Below are 18,610 nucleotides of genomic sequence, written 5' to 3' on the forward strand. Positions count from 1 at the left end.
CGCTGGCAGCTGCCCCCGTTGGTCGGATCGCCGTAGAAGCCGGAGATGCAGCTCTCGCAGTGTCGGCCGGTTGTCAGATCCTCGCACTTCTCGCAGACGCTTTCGTTGACACACTGACTGTGACCATTACACTGACAAGCTGCCAAAGGGTAAACAAAGCAGAGGTGCATGAGCCACACACACACACACACACACACACCCCGTTCGTTCGGGGATCTGCTCGAGTCTGACGCCAACAGTTAGTGCTGCGTGTGTTTCATGTAACAAATCATCTTAAATATTCTCTTTGCCTGCCAGGTCTATTTGCCAAGCATCCACCACTCAGGTCTTAAACCGAGAGTGGTCACAATGAGCAGCTGCAGTTCACCGAGAAGCATTCCTGCTCAGTTTAGTTTAAAAATAAAAATTCTGTTGCTCTTCCCAAAAGGCCTCATAATCTTGCTGTCTGGTAAAGCTCTGTGTCTGTCAAACATCAACTGCTGACATAAAGTCGGGAGTAAATCTTGCTGACACCTACTTTCTCATCTGCCGGCTCCTATGGAACACGAACAGTCCGACTTACCGGGGCAGTGAATGAAGGACCAGTTGTATTTGGTCTCGCTGGGGCACATGCTGGCGTTGAGAGCAGGCTGGGGACTGGCGGGCAAACCGGGCAGGGTGGACGGAGCCGGGACTGAGGTCTGGAAGGGCCCGCGGTAGGACCCCTCAATACACTGGCCTCTGCCCGTGTTACTGGGTTCGGTGCACCAGCCGCAACCTGGCTGGTCCAAACACTGCCCACATGTTCTGTACCCAGAACAGTTTTCCGCTGCATCAAAACAAACCACAGCAGCAGTTACAAAAAGTTCATGGTATACTCACGGCCTTTTGTTTAAATATATATATTCATATATACACCCAGAACCAGCAGCGCTTGAAAAAAATAAAACTAAATAAAAATTGCATTAACACACCATAACTAAAATAATGGTTCCATCTTCTTCCCTTCAGAACTATTTGCCTACAATTTAATTCACATTTCTCAGCCCTTAAGGGTGTTCTCTGCCTATGGCTCCAAGCAGTGCGAGGTAAAATAAATTAAATCAGCTCTCTGCTGCACTGACAAAAAAAAACAAAAAAAAAACTAAGAAGCAGCAAGAGTTATCAAACTATTACAGCAGATTATTAATCTCCATGTGATCTGCTGGAGGGCTGGAGTTTAATTTGCTCACCTTAATGAAGGTTAAGAAAAGCCAGAGGTTTAAGACTTAGATGATGCTACAAGGCAACATTTTAGCTCAGTCTGATTCTTTTAGAGCACTAAGACGTCTGGAGCTAGATATGGAACGTACACAATCCCTCTAAAAGCATGAGGGGATGAGTTGGATGAGCGTTTGTATATTTCACAGCCTTGCATTTATTTTCATGGCGTTTTCAGGGTTTCTTAATGAGGGGACGCCAGCTGTACGCGAGACCAATGCAACAGTTTCACGTGTCACACTAACTCTTTCTGCAATGTGAATGAGATGGGAGAGAGCTGGAAAACCAACTGAAAGAATGCTTTGAGAGATCTAAGCCTTTTATGTTTAATCAGAGTGTTTCAGCAAAGGAGATGCTGATGTGGGGGTTGCAGGGCCAACGCAGAGAGACTATTTCGGGTATGACAAAAAGAATGATGCACCGAAGCTTCATTTTAGGCGTCATTTAAGATTTTCTCTGAAATTACCCTGTAATTTGGCTCTAAATAAAAGTACCAGCAATGTTTGAAAAACCAAAAGCTCAGTTTTAACACAAGTCAAGAAAATCCAACCATGACACCATGAAAAGGCCACACGTATTCAAGCTAATTACTACACAGAAGCACGCTTGCCTGTTAGCACATTTCTCACCTGTGAATGTACAAACAAGTGACCAAGAAATGTTTTCTAAATTATGAGAACCTTTAGAAAAGCAAAAATGTTAAAAACTACCGTAGTTATTTTCAATTTATTCTAAACTCTGTATATTCACAAAGACACACTTTAACACCTCCACCTGCTGCAGGAAAACACCAAATTAAGCAGCGAATGAGCGGTTATGTGCTGCTTCTGTTTAGTCTCGTGTCAGAAGGGAGTTTAAGGAAGGCTTTCCAAGTGACAGTCATGCGGTCCATGTGGCTGTGGCATGCCTTGACAATGTAAAAAATACACAGACGGGCCTATTAAAACAGGAAATCAACAGCAAAAAAGAAAGGACTGAAATGGATTTCTTACGTGGACAAGTGCTCAGGGTGTACCACTCCATACACTGGCCGAAGGGGAAGGAGGCCACGTAGGCGTTGGAGTCGACACACTGCTTCATGTTGCTGCACCACATACACTCCGAGTTGCTGTTGGTGCATTCGCTGCAGGTGGCGCGCATGGCGCACGGAGAGCGGCACTGCTTGGCGCTGTGGTTGGCTGAGGAGAAATAAGAATGCTCAGACTTTTAGCAAGTCAACACAAAGTAAGTGATATCTGCTGATGACGGCAGCTGTTTTACATAAGTTTTTATCTACGTTTGGCACACTGAAAGTAGCACTCCATCCATCAACATGCTTCGCTGAAAAACTCCAAATCTCCACAGAGTTTGCTCACCTGGCCGCTCACACAAGCTGCCATTCACAGGGCTGATGCAGGTTTGCGCCTTCAGTCCACTGTGAGTCGGCTCGGCCAGGTAGCCGCAAAAACCGGCGTCGCTCGGCTCGCCTGGCAGCCACTGCAGCGTGGTGTTGGTGAAGGGCGACATGTCCTCCCAGCACCAATATGAAACGTTGATCTTCCTCAGCCCCACCCAGGGTGTCACTGTGGCCTTGTACTGATGAATAAAGCCAAAACAGGGATTTTACTTAGAATTTGTGAAAACAGCCTTATGAACGTCTCCCAGGAGAAAAAGTCAGAGCAGTTGTTGTTGGGATGGTTTTTTTTTTTGTCAACCGTCTGTCAAGATGCTCACAGAGAAAGGTGTTAACAGCCACATCTTGAGCTCCACTTACTCCCCACACAACATTAAGCTGCTTGTTAACGACTGAACATTTTAAAAAGCGAGCGCACCGATTCATCTGAACTACAATAAAAGCTGGGTTGTTTCAGTCAACAGCTTGGCTGTTGCAGTGGTAATCAAAGAAAGCTCAGTCTCTCAGAACCAGACAAATTACTGTGCCACTGACTTTTATTCAATTTCGTTGATCGTTTGATTGATCGTGTTGGGAAAGTTTGGAACTGACCCAAATTTACGTGAATACAACATTTAACTTCTGGAACATGTCTCAGTCTCCTGGTTACTGAGACATGTTCCAGGAACCTGTCTCAGTAGGTTATCATCAATCACAAATGGTGCCTGTATAATTTATCACCACATTTAGGCTTCAATAGCGGTTATTATCACCATCATCATTCTATTATCAATCTAATAAATTCTACACTCTGGTGGCAAAGATTCAAAGTGATAAAGCAGCTAAATTAGAACCAGTTTATTTTTTCAGAACAGTTCAACCCATACTGCCTTCAAGTTAAAATTAGGCTGAAAGAACTAGGAAGACTTGATATCCAAGTGAGTTTTCCTGAATACAGCGGGACTGCGTGCACAGCACCTTGCACCATCCATCTTTGACGCTTATCTGTAGATATTTGGCTAGTAACTGATGATATAACCAGCCCTGCAATGATTAGTCAATTGTTGGGATAGATTCCTGGGCACTTGCTCTAATGGAGCAGGAAAAGATGTGTTAATGGGAAATGTTTCATGCTTACTGGTTAAAAAAAATCAAGACAAAAGCCTACAAGAGCTAATCTGAATATGAGGAGAAAGAAAGAAAAAAATTCAAAAGCTAGAACAAAGACACCCAAGGGCAAAGAAAAAAAGACGCACAGCAGTCAAGTGTAGTTAGAAATGAGAAAAAAGAAGAGGAACAAAAATGGTTCCGTTTTCTTTTATGGCCCTGTGTGCCTTTTTTTTGTTTCAACATGACAATCAAAGAGGGCTTTCTTTCTACGCTACTGCTCATTCAACTATCGCTCCTCCGTCTTTGCTGCAATTATCCATTTTATCTGCGCCCCTCTCTGTGCACCACAAGTGGTATCAGTGTCTCATTCACTGCCAGTCTGATGACACGGTTTCTCGAATGAGAACATAAACTTCCACTGATCCGAAAGTCTCATCCTTACCACCACGCTCATGATCTGCAGCTCGTTCAGGACAAAGTCCACCTTCTTCTGTGTGGTGAGCGAGGCCAGGACGGCACTGTGGCTCCTGCAGGCCAGCTTGGCGTTATCGTACGAGTCCTTCGCCGTGATGAACTTCAGACAAGAGTTCCCCACCAGGTGCCAGCTTTCACCACACACGTTCTCTGCAACAGAGTAAACGGACGAAGGTGTTAAAAGGACAGGACAAGCTGACGGCCCCGAGGCCAACTTGAATCACAATCACCATCTGCATGTCACTAAAACCACAGGAGGGGCATCACTCCCCAAATGAACCTGGAGAACTATAAAATGGAAACCACACAACGTACGGCACGTCATGAACTCCCTCATTAGCCTGAGCTTTCTCAAACATGGATAAATAAGTAAAAACAACATTCTTCTGCCTGTGTGTGTCAGCTCCGTGATGCTTATTTCTTCTTTTCAGCTACCTGGCAGGGAGATGCACTCTTGGTTGCGAGTGTCCCACTGACAGTTTTGGTCCACGGCGCAGCTCTTGCAACTAGTTTTCTTGTTGCACACGTATGACGGGTTGTCCTTGGGACAAACTTCATACTCAGCTATGGTCCCCTGAGGAGAGAAAGCAGAGAAAAATAAATAAATTAAAAACAATGTGTCAACATCCTGAAATTGCCAATTTGTTCAAATTTTATCCAATTAAACCCATTTGTCTAAAACCACATGAAACATTAATTAGTTTTAACGTTTTAGACATACTGAGAAAAATAGGTTCACAAGTCGGCTGTGCGAACAGGCATGTTAAATTATCTAAGAACTGGGGACAGGAGCACTGACCCTCTTTTATTAAATATTAAAGAGACAGTACAGATAAAGAGAGCTGGGGAAAACACATGAGTTGCCTGACAGCATCTAAATGAGGAGGGATTTGATCACCGACTGTCAAATCAGATCCAGAGCTGGAAACAAGATGGTGCATCATCAGTAGTTGATTTAATCATTATTTTAGTCTAACATGTCCCCTATTTACTGTATAAGGTGAACCAACACACAGGAGGTAAACAGTAGGGCTGTAGCGATACACTAATCTCACGATACGATATGATACACGGCATTCAGCCAACGATGCGTTACGATTCCATTCCATACGATTTAATACACATTATTTTCTGAAAAATTTTAAAAGGGACAGTGTGATTTGGCATGAATCGTCGCTGATTGGACTGGTGGTCCATCCTTCGAACCGGAAGGACAACACCGCCAGACAAACAGAAACAAACAAACATGTCATAAACGTGTCTGCAGACTCATGTTTATGTTGTGAATATTAGATCATCAACCTGCTCGTTTTACTTGTTAAATACCGTATACACAAATCCAAATTCTCTAATCACAAACCATCTTTTTTCATTTTTGAGAAGGAGCTCAAACAAAACATTACAACAATCCTACATTCTATAAACAGAAAAGCCATCAAAACCACTGAGCTATGCACTTTATATAACATTTTTATGAACTAATTTATCACTGTTTTGTATAATGTGTCCCCACTGGCATGGTTTTTTATTATGTTAATGTTCTGTGTTTTCACTAATTGTAACGTCTGACTTTTCAATAAAGTTTGCTAAAAAAAAAAAAAAAAAATTAAAAATTTTTTTTTTTTTAAAATTTAAAAATTTAAAAAATTTTTTTAAAAAAAATCGATACTTCATCCGGAAACAAAAATATATATATATGTATCGCGTTGTCGATAAAATTGCTCAGCCCTAGTAAACAGGAGACTTTACCTGTCCATCATAGGATAGACTTTAAAGTTCTGATGCTGGTCTATAAAGCTCTGAATAGTCTAGGACCAAAATACATCAGTGACCTCCTGACCCACTATGAACCTTCCAGACCCATCAGGTCATCTGGATCCAGTTTTAAAAAAATAAATAAATAAATAAATAAAAATCAGTTCCCAGAGTCAGAACCAGACACGGAGAAGCTGCATTCAGCTTCTATGCTCCGCATGTCTGGAACAAACTCCCAGAAAGCCTCAGATCAGCTGAAACCCTCAGTGTATTTAAGTCCAGGTTGAACACATCTATTTTCAGCTGCATTTGAATAGAGCTCCAAATAAGCTTGAGTTTCAAAACGGAATCATATTTTAATTACCGATTTGATAACCCTAACCCTTTCATATATATCATTTTATTCCATCTCATCTTTGTTGTTCTGATTTGATCTATTGTTCTTCTTTCTTTCTTTTTGTTTAAATTTTAAATCGTGCTTTTTATTTCTGCTGTTTTAATGTCTCTGTAAAGCACTTTGAATCACCTTGTCGTTGAAGTGTGCTGTATAAATCAACTTGCCTTGCCTAGTGTATTCCAAATTGTATAAACTGTCCAAGTTGGTCGAGTCATCCTGTAACAGCTCCTGGGAAGGACTGTGTCAGCATGACTATGAAAGATTACCAGAATGCTTAAGCAGGACTCGGTCTTAAAAATCACATTTTAGTTTGTACTGCAATAGAATGTCACAGAAGTGAAGATGGACACGTTAACATAAAGTTGTTCAAATAATCTGTCCGATTCTTTTCATTTTCACACTCATTTGCGTCGGTTGGGATTATTTCAGAAAGCCAAAAGCTTCAGATGCAGTGCGGTCCGCTTTGGGACGTTGCTGCTGTGGAACAATGTTGGCACTCCCTCTTCTGACAACTCTGCAGGCAGACATCAGTGGGTGCTGTGTCACCAGGAGTCGTGTCCTACTACAACTACAACTTCAGAGCATCCGTCCACCAACCCAAGCGTTTCCTGTAAAAGCGGAAACTGGCTTTCCTTTCGGGCAGCTCAGGGACCGTAAGGAGACGGCTGGCTTTGGATGTTTTCAAACTTCATTCTGGGATTTTGTTTCTTCGACAACAGTTCAGCCATCAAAAGGAATTGAGACACAGCGTAATCTTTTTTTTTACTTAAATATCTGCACTTCTTGACTGTGCGATGTCTTTATTTCTACAATTCCATCTTATCCACTTAGTTAACTGTTATAGGCGAATGATGCAGCTTATAGACACCTGCTGTCCCCGTGTGTGTTTGGACAGAGTAATAGGGAGGAAAGATGGAACAGTAATAACAGCCTGTTGAACAGTTATCGGCATCTTCAGCTGAATGCTGCTTTCTCACTTTTCAACCTGCACAAACTTGTTACTTTATATTAAATTTACATCACACCAAACTGTCCTGCACATCAGAACCAGCTGCTTAACAGAATCCAGAAACATTTTGGCCGCCTTATCTTTATCCGCTCCAGAACAGGAAGAATGGCTTCCAGAGTCAACTTTCTTACCGTGGTACAGTTGCTTCCCAGAGACACACACTGGCCTGAACACCACTGGCAGCCGTTGGTGTTGGCAGTACAGCTGTAACAGTCCGAGTACTGGTCACATCTTTCATTCTCAGCATCTGCGAGGTTTGCAAGTACATAGCATACCATTACCCATGTTCTAAAAAGTGAAAAGCACGACTGTGTTACGATACAGACAGAAATGGCAGTGAAAATAAATAAAAGCAGAAAAATGGAGCAAAGGAAAGGTTTTCACAGGTCTGTCTCAAGCTGTTTCTTGTTGTCATTTAAATGACATTTACCGTACACAATGACAAAATATCTGCATCAATAATCCAGCAGCTGAGTAACTGGATGAGTTGGCAGCTCAGTTTCATTCATACAAATTAATGTTATTAAAAATACAAGCCATCTCATGCATATCAGACAGGAGCAGCACAAAATCATTACTCCTCATTATCTATGTTTTTTTGTTTGTTTTTTTTAAAATATAGAATTAATGTATTATTTATTCACTTTATTTAATCAGGAATAAAAGCATGTGCACGGTTTTGTTTTTCGACATTCTTACACCTGACAAGACAAACACGCGGTTTCTGGAAGTCTGCGTATCAACTCAGACGAATATCTGGATTATTTTCACCCAACTCATGCCAGTTCACGTCAATGCGATGTCACCTACATGATCTCGTGTTGCAGGAGGCTGGGAGCTGCTGTTCAGAACCAGCAGTGTTGATTTCCCAAGGCAGGCAGGTCCCTTGGGTGCCGTTCCAGACGCAGGTGATCCCGGGCCAGGCCTGGCTGCAGGCCGCAGGGCTGGTGAAGGCCGAGCAGCTGGGCGACGTGTACATCAGGACGTCGCTTAGCAGCAGGCTGTTAAAGCCGCCAAAGACGTACATTGCACTGCGAGACAAAGCAGAATAAAGATGTTGGGGAAGATGAGGACCACGTGAAAAAGAGGGAAGGGATTCAGAAAGACACAATTCTGCCCAGTTCAGCAGAGCACCAGCAAGTGAAGTTCATTAGTGATCCTCCTCTGCTCCTGGCTTCAACCTCTACCTTATAATTCATCTTAATCTCCAACAAACACCCCCCTCCTGTGCAGACAGACCTGTCAGACAACCCTGCTGTTTGTGTTTGGGTGGCCGGTCCAGTGTGTTTGTGAACATCTCTCCTCACTGGCCTTTGTTCAGCTGCTGGGTGTGTATGTGCGTGCTGGTGAGGACCGCTGGGCGGGGTGTGGGGTAATTTGCACACGTCTGATCAACAGTTCTTCGGACCACAGAGGTCACACTTCAAACCGTTTGCTGTGGGCGTCTTGCTGAGCACACAGATCAGACAGAGGAGAGTGTGGTAGTCTTGGAGGGGACTACATCTCTTTGCTTCCCTAACAATCTCAAGTTTTAAATGAAAAAGAGAAAGTAGCCGAAGAGCCCAGTGAAAGGGGTGTAATAGGAGGAATATGATGAAGGTTTATCAAAGAAGCTTTACAGACTGGGGAAGAAAGGGACATTTCAAAGGCATGGCTGTTCCACAGTTTGAGGGTCCAGACAGCAAATGCATCTCCGTTACTTTCAGGTTTAGATACAAGGATTGCTAATAGTGTTAAAATAGCAGCTAGATAGAGCTGTGTGGGTATGCCCCAGTGCCCTGGGGGTGCCCGCTGCTGCCCCCCCCCTTCAAAGGTGTTCGCCATTATCTCTAAACCATAACGCCACCTGGTGATCCATGTCCATCCGTCATTATCGGTTTAGATTAGTTTCACCAGGGTGAAATGTGCCCTCTCAGAGAATACTAGACAGCTAAAACATGGGCTCATGAAGGTCACAGGCAAAGCAAACTAAAAGGTGGAGGGCTAATGATGCGTCAGAAGAATATGAGGTGACAGCTGGCCCAGTCTACAGCTGCGTATGCGTCAGCTATTTCTTGCAACGTGGAAAAAAATGAATGACGTTTTCCTTCTGAAGCAAAAGTGGTAAAAATAAAACTCAGCATCTCCACTGTAAACATAACCTTGCACTGAATGTGATCCGTTAATGAAGGCATGAACAAACTCTTTCATTTCTCCTGAGGAGAACCGACTCAGACGCAGCATTTCATGCGAATATCTGATGCGTTCGCTCCAGGATTTATAATTTAAGGTGGATCAACGTCTCTCGCTCTGCTGACAGTGCAGATGCTACCTACAGATGAGTCATCACTTCTGCTCTCAGAACCATGCTCATCACAATCTATTCATATTACTGAATGATAATGAGGCATCGCACATGAACGAACAAAGAAAGAAAAAAAAAGAAAGAAAAAAAAGGTTTTTTTCCCCCCACCCCTGGTTAATCCTGGTCTGTCACTTTTACCTGATGCCGTGCCACTTTGCTACTGTGTACTACACAAACTCCAGTTCAGAGTCATGTTTGAAATGAGCAATCATTGCTTTATAGTTTTAAACCCCACGAAAAAAAAGCAGCTGATTTGTAGTTTCCATCTGGTGAGAATGTACAGTTTAGCAAAGACCGAGGAAATTTATCAAAGGGTAATGAGTATATTCGTGTTTGGGCCATAAACCTGCAAAAAGGTTGTAGCTGTGAAATTGGAAGTGGTTCAGATATCTATATTTAAAGCCCTGTCCACTAGCTCCGCATCTACATAAAATTAAAAAAAATTGGCTTCTATTTTGATGCCGTCTCATGTCTTACCTCTCGCTGAAGACGGCAGCGTGTCCGAAGCGGTTGACGTCATGGTGGAGGTCCGGGCGAGGCAACACCGTCCACTCATCACAAGCTGGAATGAGAAGCCAGAGAGGGTCAGACCGTTGACCTGTTTTCACACATTAGATCACACACGTCTAAAGCAGTGACAAAACTCAGCCGACTCGCCTCGGGTGGTTGGCAGGACCTCTAACAAGTCTCTGCGAATCGATAAAAGAAAAAGAAAAGTCGTCCAAGTGTCCTTGAGCAAGACATCAAGAGTCTGACCGTTTTCACAGGAGCGGTCTCAACAGAAAGTGGCAATCTGGTGTGTGCAGCGTGTACAAATAACCGAATCTATCTCAGACGATGACTGAAAGCGGTACTGACATGATGAAGAGAGCTCAAAAGGGAACTGACCCCTACCCCGCAGTCACAAAGTCGTTGTAACACCAAAGTCAGTCAGTAAATGTGTACAGATCAACTCATACGAGCTGATCCTCCTTTACGGAGTTGAGTGGTATCCATCATGGATGAAATTAATCAGGCTGAAGATGCACCATCAGACACAGTCTTTCAGTGCTAAGAGCCAAACAGACCACAGGTACATCTGGTCATTTTCATCTCTTGACTCAGTATTTTTCATGCTTCCATCTTAGTTTCTTCCTAATGATTTAAAAGCAAAATGATACGACTGGATTACCTAATGCACTCGTTTCACTACTGCAAACATAAATCACAGCTTAATGAACGACATGTGTGGTTGGACTGTTGGGGCAGCACAGATGTCCTTTCTGAAGTTCTTATGAGTTCCATCAGTCCTTGAGCTCATTGCCTTTACTTGGATGGAAAACATGTTCAGAAAAATACATCAGAGCTCATTATGGATATTTAACCGTGCCTATGGTGTGCCTTTACCTCCAGCCTGACAGCGTTGGGACCGACAGGAAGTAGAGGATTCTTAAACTAAAGGTCTGTAGTTAGCCACAGGGGAGAGATTTTGTTGATCCGCTGATCAAACATATGCAAACTGCAACATTGTACGGTTTCAAATTTAAACTTGTACCGGACCCATTTGTCTCATACTCTTAAAATAAAACAAGATTTGTGACGTCAAAGACAAAAAGAGTAAAAGCCCACCAAGTTAGGATTTTGTGAAGCAGAAACACACCTTAGAAAAATACGACTGTTTTATCCTGAGACTGGGACCAGCTGGTTTTCACATTTAGGTGACACACTTACTCTGTAACTATATACATTAATATATAAATGTGAGTGAACACGATCAGTTCAGTCAACGAAATGCAGCTGATACAGTTAACTTTTCAAAATCACTGCATCAGTGTTTAAAGGGAAAACAAATTACTATGAATAGGCTGATAGAATCCTTCAGGTTGGTTGCTACACAAAGCAGCATTAGATCTGACAAAGATAGCAGAATACAGCAAATCAAAGTCTCAGGATAACACAACAGCCGCTGCAGTCAATGGACTGCATTCACCGAGCACAATGCAGTGCAAGTCATCATGGTCTCCCTGACGAGAGAGGGGTGGCTGCATGAGGTCCACATTCATGGGTAGGCAGTGCCCTCTAGTGTCTCAAGATATTATTGCAAGTGGTGTGGTACATAGTCCCTCAGAATGGAGATTTATTACAACACCATCAACCAATGTCAGGACAGCGATGGCCTGTAAATTCAGCCCTCTAATTGAGTTCAGCTTGTTAAGAAGAAGCAATTAGTTCTCAATACATGACCCATCTCAACTGTAATTATCTACCAATCACCAGAGGTGCTGCTTGTAGGCATCAACACAGCAGCTGGCTAAAGTGGGGATGGGGGGCTAGTATGTAGTCAGCTTCCTCCTCTTACAAAAATCAGACAGCAGATGAGAAGTGGCAGGGCGAGTGAGAGGTCAGAGCTGGGAGGGTGGAGACAAAAACGACGTTTTTAATTACAAAGGTTTAGCTCCAACTAAAACTAAAGTGAAGGACAGCAAAAATACAAACATTTATGGGGCACAGTATTGAAACAACCCCTCTCCCTGCATCGTTACACCATTCGTCACCTGTTCCTCCCAACACAAAAGGATCCAGAGCTGTTTTAGAGCCAACAGGCAACCCTCATGAAGAAAAGGGAGATGGGAGAGGGCGTGTTCCCCTGAGATTCTAATTGTGTTGCTTGTCAATCATCTCTCTAATGACACAGAAAAGTGAAAACTCACGGGGCCATTCTGCAGCCTCCAGGGAATCGCTCCACCCGACCACACACAGAAGCCTCAGACTAATGAGCAACTTATGACAGCACGGCAGAAGGAGGCCAACTCACCCACTTTACAACTGTCTTTATACAAAATCCCAGGGTTCTTTCTAACAAAGATGTGCTAAGGTCTATCAGGGCAAACGAGAACATTAGCTGACCTTTATATTTAACTAACAAATGGAGAAGAAAGCTCATTTTCTCTGCCACACTCTTATTGCTCGTGTATGGAATCCGTGTGTTTCACCTTCAGCAGCTGCATGAAACATCCTTAATTTGTCTCAAATATGAGCACCTTAGCAGTGGAAGAAAAGAATAAAACAAAAAGAAAAATGAGACGCGAGATCAGCTCCCCGGAGCCACTGATCACTTTGTGTTTGACTTCACAGAGTGAAGTGTCACCAGCAGCTGGAGGGGATGTTTTATGAAGTCAGACCTGCCAAAAAAATCCACTTTACATTACGAAAACAACACACATCAGAGATACAGGGATGAAATTCATGCTGCAGCTGAAGAGTGCAGAGTCCAACGTGAAGAGGCCACTCAAAAGGCTTTTACAAGGCCACCAAATATTCAGGCTTCTGGCAAATCTTGCTGTCTAATGCTGACGTGTGGTGATAAGACCTGATTCCCTGTCCGCCTTCCAAAGGGATGAGAGAATACCATTCGGGTCAGATATGTGGTCATGCTTAGAACATGCAACATTAGACTTAGGGGGCTTTACCTAAATAATGAAAAAAAAAAAAAAAAGAAACCCCAACAGAAACCCCAAACCCCCGATTACCTTTGGTCATTTCGTGTAGGAGTGACAGTTCAACTCAATCATGTATGTGGTCAAATATCTAGTAATAATTAGAAAACCTGGGCTAACATTTAAAGTCAAAGCGTTAGCTCTACAACAGTGGAGGCTAAAGCTAAAAGAAGCCTTTTGCATGAACAGTGCGTAGTCTGGTAGCAAAATGTGATGTGGCGATTAAACTTTCTCCAAACCAGCAGTACAGTACGGCTCTGTAAACAAAATAAGTGTGCCTGGAAGACATGTCAGGTCAGGAGAAAACGGGTGAAATGAGATGGAATTATTCAAAGGGTGCCAACTTCAGTCAGTCTGTTAGTTCTGTAATGAGGGAATGATGTGGAAATCTGACATTTCCGACCGTTTCATCCAACAGTTAAGTAAACTGCTCCCGATTATCTAGAACATTTTTTTTTAAAAATACATATATAATTATTCGATTATGCAATAACTTTGAGCAGCCTCCTAATGTGCTCGAGGGTAATCTCCCTGAACTGAAGTGAAGACATACGACTCTCGATCCAGAGTCGGTCAGTGAGGTGCTTCAGCTTCAGATAAGGAAGTCATAGACATCGAGCGATAACTTTTTGTCTGTGGCTATTTTTAGTTGCACAGAATTCTCTGTTGTGAATATCTGAGTTGGATTTCATTCATCAGTATCATGACACATGTTCACATCCATCTACACATGCTTATAAACAGTTCAGACTTTACTGAACAGAGACTTTACACGTGACCAACATGCGTGGGTCATTTGAACACAACTGTACCTTTTTGTTTATTCTGAGAATGCTTTCCTGGTTTTTTGTTGGGTTTTTTTGGTGATGGGAAATAACATCTGTATTTGACTGGTAGTTTATGTGAAAAGCAGCACGTTTTGTTACGGTGATGTGATCACACATACTGTATATTACTGTTACTCTGACCAGTTCTGCATGTGCACATTTTTTGCAGTTTTTTACTGCTGCTGTACACTGTGTGTAGAGTGCACACTCTGTTTTCAGGAAGGTTGGGTAACGTCCACAGTGACGCATTACACTGTGGGCATGTTTTAGGTCATTTTTATTTATTTTTTTTTTAAGAGTCAGCAGCCTCGCAATTGAGTTTTCGGCTCAGAGCTTAAAGCCCCGGGTGACAAGCACAAAGACTTCTCTGGCTCTCAGTGGCCATGTAGTGCAACTGCAGCTAATGAGTTGTAACATTTGACCCCCCGTTTCTCCAAAGAAGCTTCTCAATGTCAGTAACCCACACATCGGTTGTCCCGAGCGGCTGCCTGAGCACATGCAAATGTATGAATGCGAGGAGGCTCAGTGAAGAGAACAAAAAAAAGATGATGCACACTCGGCAGGGCAGAGGCTGGTAAAGCTGACTGCAGGAGCACCTGTGTGCATTACTAACCCAAGCTGTAGGCCAAGAAGTCAGAGGAGAAGCACTTGGCGCCGTGACTCATGGATGTGTCGTTGTGAGTGTTTCCTCCAAACACCAGCATCGTCCCACTCACTATCACCGCTGTATGAAGATAGCGGAAGAAGCCACTGTCTCTCAGAATGGTCCTGCACAGAAACACAGTGACGCTCATTACACATGCCATAGAGCTTGTATACGAGATGTTTAAGCGCTCAAATGTCTCCTCAGTTTAATATCATACTGCAATATACAGTTATTGGGAAGAGGAATGTTTTTTTAAGACTGGACATTTAATTTCCAGTACGTTTACCATCAGGACGTTAACACAGCAAGGTTAATGTGCCATTCATGCGTTCTAAAACACCAATGCAGTGACAGAAATATCAAAAACTTTTCATTTGGAAATGAAAAATGCGGCCTATACAGAACAGAAAAGGTAGAGGTCCCAGTCACGTGCAGTCAGAGTTTTTTTTTAGGAAGAAACACCTTCACATCACGCTACAGTGTCACATTGCAGCGTGCATCAATTCTGCAGCAACTGTCATCATTAAAAGAAGAAAAAAAAAAAAAAAAAACTCTAAATCTCACCATTTCCTCTTGTCCACATCAAACTTGTACAGGTCTCCTGCTAGGCCATACTTGTTGGCACTGAAAGCCTTATAGCCTCCGTGGATGTAGATGGCTCTGGTGCTGGGGTCAAAAACACTGCTGTGGCCATAGCCACCTTGGACCAGTGCTCCAACTGTACTCACAATGCTCCAGGTGTTTTTGGCTAAAGGGTCACACAGAAGGTTTTTTAGTGAGAAATGGAAAAACAAACTCAATTTGCAGATTGTAAAGAAATACCACAAAGAGAGACAGAGGGAATAAAAAGGTACATCAAGGTTGGTTGTAGCGCTTTAGGTTCAGCCTGCACAGGGGTGGAGTGGAGATCATTACTGCAGCACGCAGCTTAGTAGTTTGAAAGTAGGATGAGACGGCATTTGATTGATGATTTCATCCAACAATCCAAATTACTCCCAGAAATAGGAGACAATCTCTTGTGTTGGGGCCACCATGCCGGACTAACTCATTTTCTCAGGCAGATTGGCTTTTAGAAAACAAAGGCCTCATGGTGAGGTCTTTGTTTGATACCAGCAATGTTGGATAATTACACGAACAACTCAAAGAATTTGGTGGAGTCGCCTTTTTTCCCCTCCATCACAGTTCTTCTACAGTCATCATCTTACCAATGTTGTACTCCTGCACCTGGCTGATGTAACCGTACAGAGGACAGTGTCCAAACAGGACGAGCATTACAGGACCGTCGTCATCCTCAGTGGGGGGCACGATGTGGGCCGAGTGTCCCACCACAGCATACTGGTCCTTGGCACGGGGGCTCAGGAGAACCCAGGTTTGGTTCTGGATGTGGAAAACCCACAGTTGGCTGGATACATTTCCTGTGGAGTCGATCTTTCCTCCATACATGTAGATCTTCCCCTGAGAGAAACAAAGACAAACTCCTCTGTTTGAGGGAGCAGCAAACCAAAACCCAGCAGGAGCAGGCTGCCACAGCACAGCTGAGGATCGGTGCCGATGGAGCCGACAGACACAAATCAGGCCTAATCAAAGAAATCCATGGAATATTTTTGACTCTCACACCCAGGTTTTCTGCCAAAGCAGCAGCCCTTCTGGCTTCCTGGTACCAGTCTCCTCTTCAAGGACAGCCCACAGCCAGCCAAGCCCAAAAGGCTCCTTTCAACTCCACAGCTTGCTTCTTTCACCAGTGTCCTCAGACTCCCTCGTTCCAACAGGGGCCTGCAAGTATCCACACACATACCAAACACCTTTCTGCCTGGAAAAATCCAGGAAAAGCCCAATTCCTTTTCAGTAGTTTGGTCCCAGAACCCATACTATGTAATATTCAAATGTTAAAAGACTGTATGCTATTATGACTGAACCGAAGTGTGACATAACCACACAACAATCATTATGACCATTATTCTAATGGAGCAATACGTAGCCTTAACACAGCAAGCATCACCAGGGAGGGTGTTGAATAATAACACAAGCTAACAACACTCCTCTGAACGAGCTGATGAGGTGAAGCAGAAGTAGGTCTCATGAAATCAAAAGTTTGGCTATTTACTGTTTTTGGATTACACAATAGAATTAAACGTTCACATTTCATTGAAACTTTCTCAGATCATCGTACGCCATTTTTTAAACCAAAAGAATGACGTCCATTACCATTAAAGTCACAGATGCCAACTAGAGATAAAACAAATTCTCAACCATGTTCAGTTTTTATTCATCTGAGAGTCTCTGTGTGGGGACTGATCCATCACCTGTGGTAGCAAAACTCTGATCATTTCATCTGTTATGCATTAACAGTGATCTCATTTTAGATTTGCTTCCCCACATCAACTCACCAGGCACACTCCCACACTAGGATGCGATTTGTTGATGAGAGATACTGCAGCTCAGTTGTGGTCCTTTCAAACCACAGAGCAGACGGACGCATCTTCCTCTGAATCTAAGCCCTCAGTTTATTATTCCATCAGCAGCTCCCAACAATCTGCAGCTGCCTCAGAAACTGCTTCATCACTTCACTGCAGTGCATCAAACCCGGAGATTTACATAACAAATCCTGGAGGAAGATAAAACTGGAAGCCTAAATAAAAGGACAGTAAAGGATAGCAATGTTTCTTAGTGCCTCCGTTCGATATAGTTGTCAAAGACTCTTTTAGAAACCATCTTTGCATCATATTGAGGATAAGTTGGCAAAAACAACAGATGTTTGCATAATGTCCTAATGTAGGAATGAAATGTAATGACTGTGTGTTGTTTTGATGTACAGCACCCCCCCATCCCTTCACGTACCTCATGCAGAGCTAGTGAGTGGCCATATCGTGGTGTCACAGTGTTGACAGAGGGGTCAAGGGTCAACCAGGTCTTACTGGTGAGGTTGTACCTACAGAAAAAGAAAGAACAAAAAGGTGCGCTCAGCATGACAGAAAAGCCTCTCAAGGTGGACTTTTGCCCACTTTAAAAGTATAACAGCTTCCTATTTCTCCATTTTGTGCCTCCTCATCTCCTCCGTTCTCCTGACAGAAACCTCAGACATTGATCTCGTGAAAATAACTTGAAGAATGTGTCCATTTCTAAAATGCTCCTTGAGTAGAGAGGAGGCTTGCTATCAGAGCTAAAAGGGAGTCTACACATCTTGACGTATAACATACATATTACAGCATTAACAGCACTTTATGGCTGTCTAAGAAGACAACGCTGCAGACAGGGTGCTTTGTTTTGTTAAATGCCGGATACCCAAACTCTCTTTCCTCATCATTATTATATGAGGTACAGAAATATGAGGAGGAGATCCTGTATGTTGCACTGACAGGGCCTTTATGGGTGCTTTTGGACATCAGGAGAGTTCTTGTAACCATTAGAGGAAGTTACCTTTAATAGTATCTTCACTGCAGGAAATGCACTCTATTGCAGTTCGTAGAACTGATTATATTGAATCTATTTTAGCCTATACTCAGTAGGAGCTTTACTAGCATCAAAGGAACCATCTGTGGTGACTGGATCAGACAATGCAAGTGAACGGATACTGACTGAACGCACCAGTACAACACCAGACAAACCAGTGAAAAGCTGCTCAACAAGCAGAGGTTCTTATTGTAAGCCTCTAAAGACATGAACCTCGGCCTTCACTGTTCGTCCGTTCCTCTCTTTGTTTATGAGTCGCTGCAATGTTATTTACACGCCACTTCAGCTGTCCCACTCACGCCTGGTCGGGATCAGACTTGCTTTTCAGACTCATAGATGTGCTTCAGAGTGATCATCACTCTGCACCGCTTCATGTTCCTTGAACCAATCCTTAGGTTTTGTGTTGCGAATTGTTCTACTAAAAGAGGTCAATGTCATAAGGGAACACTGCTGCCACAGAGAGGTAGGTCAAGACTAGAAGTGTCCCAGCAGAACACGGCTGTGCCATCTT

General features: G+C 43.2%; 1 protein-coding gene across 1 annotated transcript in view; it reads right to left on the minus strand.

Annotated features, from left to right (window-relative positions):
• The window catches only part of atrn (attractin), a 111,359-nt gene that overhangs the window by 71,895 nt on the left and 20,854 nt on the right, over positions 1-18,610 (minus strand). The window contains exons 7-19 of the mRNA XM_072366147.1: positions 17,488-17,578; positions 15,855-16,104; positions 15,214-15,397; positions 14,617-14,771; positions 10,178-10,262; positions 8,167-8,387; positions 7,488-7,603; positions 4,631-4,769; positions 4,164-4,345; positions 2,595-2,814; positions 2,232-2,417; positions 563-808; positions 2-139 (exon numbers count right to left, since the gene is read on the minus strand). Of these exons, the coding sequence (XP_072222248.1) occupies positions 2-139; positions 563-808; positions 2,232-2,417; positions 2,595-2,814; positions 4,164-4,345; positions 4,631-4,769; positions 7,488-7,603; positions 8,167-8,387; positions 10,178-10,262; positions 14,617-14,771; positions 15,214-15,397; positions 15,855-16,104; positions 17,488-17,578 (2,213 nt within the window). The remainder of the gene's footprint in view (position 1; positions 140-562; positions 809-2,231; positions 2,418-2,594; positions 2,815-4,163; positions 4,346-4,630; positions 4,770-7,487; positions 7,604-8,166; positions 8,388-10,177; positions 10,263-14,616; positions 14,772-15,213; positions 15,398-15,854; positions 16,105-17,487; positions 17,579-18,610) is intronic.

Source organism: Leuresthes tenuis, unplaced genomic scaffold (assembly GCF_036924035.1).
Source record: "Leuresthes tenuis unplaced genomic scaffold, fLeuTen1.0.hap1 SCAF_15, whole genome shotgun sequence".
NCBI lineage: Eukaryota > Metazoa > Chordata > Actinopteri > Atheriniformes > Atherinopsidae > Leuresthes > Leuresthes tenuis.